Source organism: Myripristis murdjan, unplaced genomic scaffold, assembly GCF_902150065.1.
Source record: "Myripristis murdjan unplaced genomic scaffold, fMyrMur1.1, whole genome shotgun sequence".
NCBI lineage: Eukaryota > Metazoa > Chordata > Actinopteri > Holocentriformes > Holocentridae > Myripristis > Myripristis murdjan.
In genome coordinates, this window is record NW_021941793.1 from 1 (window position 1) to 7,500 (window position 7,500).

Below are 7,500 nucleotides of genomic sequence, written 5' to 3' on the forward strand. Positions count from 1 at the left end.
GGAGAGAGAGAGGGAGAGAGAGAGGGAGAGAGAGAGGAGAGAGAGAGGGAGAGAGAGAGGGAGAGAGAGAGAGAGAGAGAGAGAGAGAGAGAGAGAGAGAGAGAGAGAGAGAGAGAGAGAGAGAGAGAGAGAGAGAGGGAGAGGACAAGCTGCATGAGGCTGGCAGCGTGCCAACCAGCTCTCTCTCTCTCTCTCTCTCTCTCTCGCTCGCTCGCTCGCCCACATCTTAAATGAAAGAACACTTTGAACTGCAGCCAGGCGTGTGTGTGTGTGTGTGTGTGTGTGTGTGTGTGTGTGTGTGTGTGTGTGTGTGTGTGTGTTAGGGGGATGTATCTGTCAGCCAGCTTAATGTCGGATGGTTTGTACTTGGCAATGAGCCTCACCATTTTTCCTTCCCAGAATGCATCAGTCTGGCACAGCGCCAGACTGAAGGTTAACCCCGTCCTGCCTGGACTCACTGTGTGTGTGTGTGTGTGTGTGTGTGTGTGTGTGTGTGTGTGTGCATACGTTTTGAGTGGAAATGCAGCATCAAATTATACAGAATTCAAATTCCATATTAATTCCCCAGTTAATTTCTCCTGAATTAAAATCGAACAGGAAGTCCAGGGTGAGCAAATCCCCAGGCTGTGATTGGACGTCTCTATCTCATGAGGCTTGTCAGGCCTTGACCTTTGACCTCCATACGACGGCAGTGTGTGCGTGCTGTGTGTTTCCCTGCCTGGACCCTGTCTTATCATTAACAAAGCTCTTCTATACGGGAAGATTGTTCACTTTGTTCTGAAACACATGGCGCCTGAAGCTCCGCCCCCCTCAGCCAAGCGCCGCTCTGTGTTAAAGGAAGCGAGCAGCTCGTTAAATAAACTCCCCGCCTCTGCCATCATCTCCAGCTCGCTGCATGACGTGAATGACGGCACTGAGGTTTTGCAGCAGTTGGGATCACTTGACGTCGCTGCAGTTTAATTCACTTGTTTTGTCCACTTTTTGTGTGCGAAAGGTAGAAACTTGTTCTTGGCTGGCCTGTGCAAAAGTCTGATATTAGAAATACAAGATTAAATTGAATAATAAATACAGCATAATAAAAATCACAACACACACAAAAAGGGCATCTTTGAGACAACCAGGCGGCGTGCTGTGGGCTGATGGCGTTACGAGGCGGCTCACATGATTCATGGCGGTTGAGGTTTGCTGTGATTGGCTGGAACCGGTCGCTGTGGTTGCGTGCCTCACAAACACTGGCTCCTGATACTGTACCTTAACATTTAGAGGAAACGGTGCGTATATGTACCTTTTATGGCTTCAGAGCACGTATGGACCTTTTTGGCTGTGAAAATCAAAGGTTGACATGATAACAGGCCTGCAGGGCTGTGACCCCTGTGTCTGACTGTGTATTAAAATCATCACTCATACATATTTTGTCTGGTTAATTAACCCTTTGACACCTGAGACAATTCATTGGATTTCTTTCAGAAACATGTAAAAAAAATGTGACTATGAAATTAGCGAAAACCAATGAACAAAAAGGGAACATTTGGAAAAACAAAACAGAAAGTAATAATTCTCATCATGATCATTTATGGCTCTGTTTTTGTGGGTGCAAAATGCCGGCTTACTGTGGATGGAAGGCTAAAAAAAAAAAAAAAAAAGCTGTGTTTTCAGATTTATCCTGCTCGGTGTGATGCACTCAGCCGCCTGACTGACTTGTGTCGTCACCATAGCAACTGACCATGATCGCCATTTTCATGCTGTACCAGCCAAACGACCACCGGCTGTTCTGATGCAGGTTCTGTGGAACAGGGAACAGGTAACAGAACATACAGACAGACAGGATGCCAGCATAACACACTGCATCCTCAACATTCAGACCAACACACACACACACACACACACACACACACACCTCTCAGTAGTGTGAGGAGTAAACAACAGCCTTAGCTTGGGCAAACGAGGCTCGTTCCACTGAGAGAGAGGGAGAGGTGGGGGAGGGAGGAGGAGACAAGGAGTGAACAGCAGAGCGAAGGAGGGGGAAGGGCTGCTGTGTGTGTGTGTGTGTGTGTGTGTGTGTGTGTGTGTGTGTGGTAATTTGAGGTAAACAAGTAAGCAGGAGGCTGGATGTGACCAGCCAAGGGGGAAACCTGCCTAGCAACACACACACACACACACATCAGTGTGTTTGCAGCTGTCTGCCTGTTCTGTAGCAGGGATGCAACTCTGCACCCCCCTTCCCACACACACACACACACACACACACACTCCCACACACACACACACACGCTCACACACACACACACACTCACACACACATCAGGGTGTTTGCATAATGTAGTTTTGTTATTTGTGTCCAGCTGAAGCTTTGCAGACTGTTCTGATGGGTGTGTCACTTTGTGTGTGTGTGTGTGTGTGTGTGTGTGTGTGTGTGTGTGTGTGTGTGTGACATTAACATGAAGCTGAAGTGAGGCAGTAATGTGACTGTAATGAATGAGCGAGGCGTGCAGGGACTCCTCTGTAATCTGATCTGCAGCCTGGCCTGCAGCTCCCATTCACAAGGTGGGGGGCGGGGGGTGGGGTGGGGGGGGCAGAGAGGTGGAAAATAGGGGGGGGGGGGGGGGGGGGTGCAGGGCAACAAGTGGCATGTCATTCTGTCTCAGAGGAGAGCTGCTGAACGTGGAGATGCTGACGTCACCCACTCAACCAGGTGGCATTCCTGGTAGAGGGAGGGAGGGGGTGTTGTATGAGGAGGGGGGAGGGGCGTGCGCGCGCGCGTACACACGCATACACACATACACACACACACACACACACACTCCAAATTCCTGAGCCTCAGTCCCGGAGCAGGATGTGAGAAACCCCCCAGCCTCCTCCATCTCTGCAGCAGCGCGGAGCGGCAGCAGCTTTTGTCCGCGGAGGGAGGGAGGAACCCAGCGCACAGCGAGCGGAGGGTTTTATTTTTATTCTGCTTGTCCTGCTGTCTCTCTGTCTCCCGAAAAACACGCTGGTGAATTAGTAGCGGAGGAGGAGCAGGGAGGCAGAGAAGATGTCCTCCCCGCAGGTCTCCTCGTCCCGGAGACAGTCGTGTTATTTGTGCGACCTGCCCCGGATGCCCTGGGCCATGATCTGGGACTTCACTGAGCCGGTGTGCCGCGGCTGCGTCAACTATGAGGGCGCGGACCGGATCGAGTTTGTTATCGAGACCGCCCGGCACCTGAAGCGGGCTCACGGCTTCCAGGAAGGCAGGTCCGCCGGCGGAGCCGCTGCCCCGCAGCCCGCCACGGCGAAGAGCCAGCCGGGGATTATCACGGGCAAAGAGGCGGTGGGACAGCTCAACCACCATGCCGACGGACCGACCAAATCACAGCAGCAGCCCGGCTTGGATCGGTACTCGCTTGGCTCGGACAGCCGGGCCCGGTTTGACTACTCCATCAGCGGCCACAGCAGCGCCAGGCTGCCCAACGGGCTTGGAGGACCGAACGGGTTCAAACCGGACGACGGACCTCCCGAACTGAACCGACAGAGCCCGAACTCCAGGAGCAGGAGCCACGGCTTGGTGTCGGTACCGGGACAGCTGAACGTCCCACCCAACCTGCTGCCGCAGACTCTGCTGAACGGGCCAGCCGCGGCAGGCATGGCCCCGCACGGCATGGCCAGCCGTGCGGCTCCGCAGAGCTCCATGGTTGGGGTCGGCGGTCCGTCCCTCTCCCTGCCCGGCCAAGGAATGTCCGAGCCGGGGGGGAAGAGGCCGGGCTCGGTGTCCAGCACGGACCAGGACCGGGAGCTTAAGGAGAAGCAGAGAAACGCGGAGGCTCTGGCGGAGCTCAGCGAGAGTCTCCGCAACAGGCAGGACGAGTGGGCGAGCAAGCCGAAAATAGTGAGGGAGACCCTGCTCACCCTGTCCGGCTGCACGCCGTTCGACGTCCGCTTCAAGAAGGACCACGGGCTGGTGGGCCGAGTGTTCGCCTTCGACGCCGTGTCCAAACCCGGCATGGACTATGAGCTGAAGATCTTCATCGAATACCCCAGCGGCTCCGGGAACGTGTTCTCCAGCGCCTCCGGTGTGGCCAAGCAGATGTACCAGGACTGCATGAAGGACTTCGGCAGAGGTTTGTCGTCCGGCTTCAAGTACCTGGAATACGAGAAGAAGCACGGATCCGGGGACTGGCGCCTGCTGGGGGATTTACTGCCGGAGTCGGTGCGTTTTTTTAAGGAAGGTCTGGGCGGGGAGATGCTGCCTCAGCCCTACATCGACGGCAGCTGCCCTTTGCTGCCCACCTCCCTGGTTCTGCCCGGCCGGGCCCTGGCCTCCGGCAGCGGGAGCATCAGCTCCAGGGCCGGCGTAAGGAAGAGGAAAGCCTCACCGGAGCCGGACTCTGCAGACGGCGGTCTGAAGTTGACGGAGGACCAGCAGCGGCAGCAGTGGATTTCCAGCCAGACCGAGGCGCTCAAACTCTCCATGGCTACGGGCTCCTTTGCCGCTTCCCACGGCGGCCCGCCTCCCCTCGGCCCGGGGCACCCCGTGCTCCCATCCGGCCGCGCCACACCCCCGGAGTCCGCGCCTCCGCAGAACGGACAGTCGCCCATGGCCGCGCTTATGTCTGTCGCGGACACCCTTGGGAACGCGCATTCCCCGAAGGACAGAGACTCGGTTCACTCCACTACTTCCTCCTCCAGACACAACAGCAGCAGCCCCGTCTCCCCCGCCTCCGTGTCCGGCCAGAGGCGTCTCGCCTCCCGCAACGGCGACCTGGGGCTGTCCGGCGGGGGGGGCGGGCCTTCCCAGTCCAGCAGCATGGACCAGGTGCACCAGCAAAACGTGCCCGACTCCCCCATGGCCAACAGCGGACCTCTGTGCTGCACTATCTGTCATGAACGCTTAGAGGACACACACTTTGTGCAGTGCCCATCTGTCCCCAACCACAAATTCTGCTTCCCTTGCTCCAGAGAGAGCATCAAGGCCCAGGGAGCCTCCGGGGAGGTGTACTGCCCCAGCGGGGAGAAATGCCCCCTGGTCGGCTCCAATGTGCCCTGGGCCTTCATGCAGGGGGAGATAGCCACCATCCTGGCTGGAGATGTGAAGGTAAAGAAGGAGAGGGACCCCTGATGATGAGGCTTCCAGTAGAAACACAGAGAGAGTGTGTGTGGGTGAATTTAGTTGGGAAATATATAAATATTATACATGTGAATATTTCAGAAAACCGTCAAAATAGTGGTATAACAAACAAAAAAAGACTGGTATTTCTCTTATTGTTGAGACTGAGGAGGGTTACAGTAACAGTGTGTGATGTCACCTCATTTAGCAGAGGGTGGTGTGTTGTGATGGCTGATGTAATGTTATGTTTTGGCAGACAGACAGGTGGGGGGTGGGTGAGACAGCTCTCTCACTCCACAGTAACACACTCCTCCTGTTCATCACAAGGCCAGTTCACCTCCCAGTCATGTGTCTGTATAATGAAACTACAGCCAGTCCAGACATTTCAATGGCAGTGTTTTATTTTTTTATAGAAGTCCTTCAAACTATTTAATTGGGTTTTTTATTTGTGAATCATTTTGGAGACTTTTTTTTATTTACATTTTTTCATTTTTATATTTTTTTACTGCAAAAGATCTTTCGCTGTGGTTCTTGAATGTTTCGTCAGCCATCATATGGTTTCTCTCTCCGGACGGCAACTCGATGGACAACACGACCTGGTCCATCCTGGTTTTAGTTTCTCAGTTTCTGTAGTGACAGACAGAAAAAAACAGACAAAAAATATCTTGTAACGTGCCTTGGAGCTGAGTCAATTGTAATAAATTTCATTGGTATGAACCTGCTTGGCTGTGGCTTTCTTCCCGGGTCAGCGAGGACACGCTGACAGATTTCTCTCAGGCTCAGTGGACTACAGCTCTTTCACCGTCACGGAAACGCTCTGTAGTATCTGCAGTATTTTTCACTTGCAGGAAGCTTGTACTCATTCTTCTGCACACTGTGAAATCAGCTTTGCTTTGTTAACATCACCACTAGTGCAAAGTAACTTATTCCATTCACAGTAACACTGCTACAGTCGAATTATGAGCTACTTTTACTTTACTGGAGTTCCTGCATTTAAGAAGACTTGATCATTTTTCTCTGCTACAGTCCAGGTACCAGTATTGTACTCTACTGCGGTGCACGCAGTCAAGTCACCAGTTGCTTTGCAGAATAAAATTTTGCATATGAAATGTTGAATAAGTCCATAATAATACAACAAAAATAAAAATAGACTGCTTGCAGCAGTCAGAGTGAGCACAAGTGAACGAGCATCAGCTTAAACAAATTGCACAGGTTGCTGCAGAGAACATGCAGCTCTGCAAGGCACAGACACACACACACACACACACACACACACAGTGTACCCCAGGGGGAAAAAGCATCCTTGACAGAGGCTGAAGTACAAAAATAGGTCATTTATGTCATGAGACTGATGATGATCAAAACATTTCTTTTAGTCTCACTGAGCCCTTTTCTGCACTTTTCATCTGAACGTGTGGATATAAATACATTTTCTATTTTTGTACTTCAGCCTCTGTCAGGGATTATTTTTTTCCTGCTGAACGCAGTGTGTCTGATGTGTCTCCTCCTCACCTGCCACCTAAAACTTTCATGCAGGACTCCTGGACTCAACAGCATGTCTCCAGGGAAATGTGTCTAAAACGATGCACAAGACGTGTAGATCTTTTCTATTTGATGTGATTCTGCAGCTGTAAAACAGTGGCGTCTTGGCTTTGAATATTTCACTGAATATCAGCGTGGTGGAGCTTCAGTGAAGCTGCAGCAGCAGAGACAGACGTGGAGACACCAGCTGTCCTCACGGACTTCAGGGGAATCAGAGTTGAAGCAGTTAATGTTTTCAGTTTGAATGCATGAATTCTCTTTGGCTGGAATAATATTTTATTTACAATTTTCTGCTTTTATTTGAATTGAAAGATTTGAGTTCTTTCAGCACAGCTGCTCCTCTGTTTTTACATGTCAGCCTTTTAGCTCAGTGGTATTCAAAGTGGGGTCCGGGGACCCCCAGAGGTCCTTGAGGTTCTTACAGGGGGTCCTCAGCAAAATGAGGAATAATTTACTTTCACAATCACTCAAACAAGAATCTGATGTTCTGATGTTCTGGTAATGTTTTGCTTAATTTACTCATCACCTTTTCCCCATGTTTTAGGAAGAATTCAAGTGAATTTGCTCAAGTTTCAAAGGGTTAATTTTACCATGAATAACCCCAGAAAACTGTCACAGTGCAAAGCAGTCTGAGTGATTATTTTAACACGATAATTTCACCTCTTTGAATCTCTGTCAGACTGACATCTAAACAATTTAAAGCTTAATATACACATGAATATATTTTCTTATTATATTCCCCAAGGCAAAATAATTTCAGATGGGGTCCAGGGCGTGAGGGAGTTGGAGACGGCAGCAGCTGCTGCTTCTCTGCCTGATCAAACATGAAACATGACGATGGAGGACTTTGGTCAAATCTGATTTTATTTGAGTGGGTC

At 51.3% G+C, this 7,500-nt stretch overlaps 1 protein-coding gene across 1 annotated transcript; it reads left to right on the forward strand.

Annotated features, from left to right (window-relative positions):
• Positions 1 to 2,843: 2,843 nt before the first annotated feature.
• On the forward strand, positions 2,844 to 5,761 carry irf2bpl (interferon regulatory factor 2 binding protein-like). Its single transcript, XM_030047987.1, has one exon. It carries the CDS (start codon positions 3,032 to 3,034, stop codon positions 5,090 to 5,092), a length of 2,061 nt encoding a protein of 686 aa, XP_029903847.1. The 5' UTR covers positions 2,844 to 3,031; the 3' UTR covers positions 5,093 to 5,761.
• Positions 5,762 to 7,500: the final 1,739 nt, after the last annotated feature.

Excerpts from the sequence above, each read along its gene's own strand:
- irf2bpl (XM_030047987.1), top strand. The coding sequence starts at position 3,032 with ATGTCCTCCCCGCAGGTCTCCTCGTCCCGGAGACAGTCGTGTTATTTG.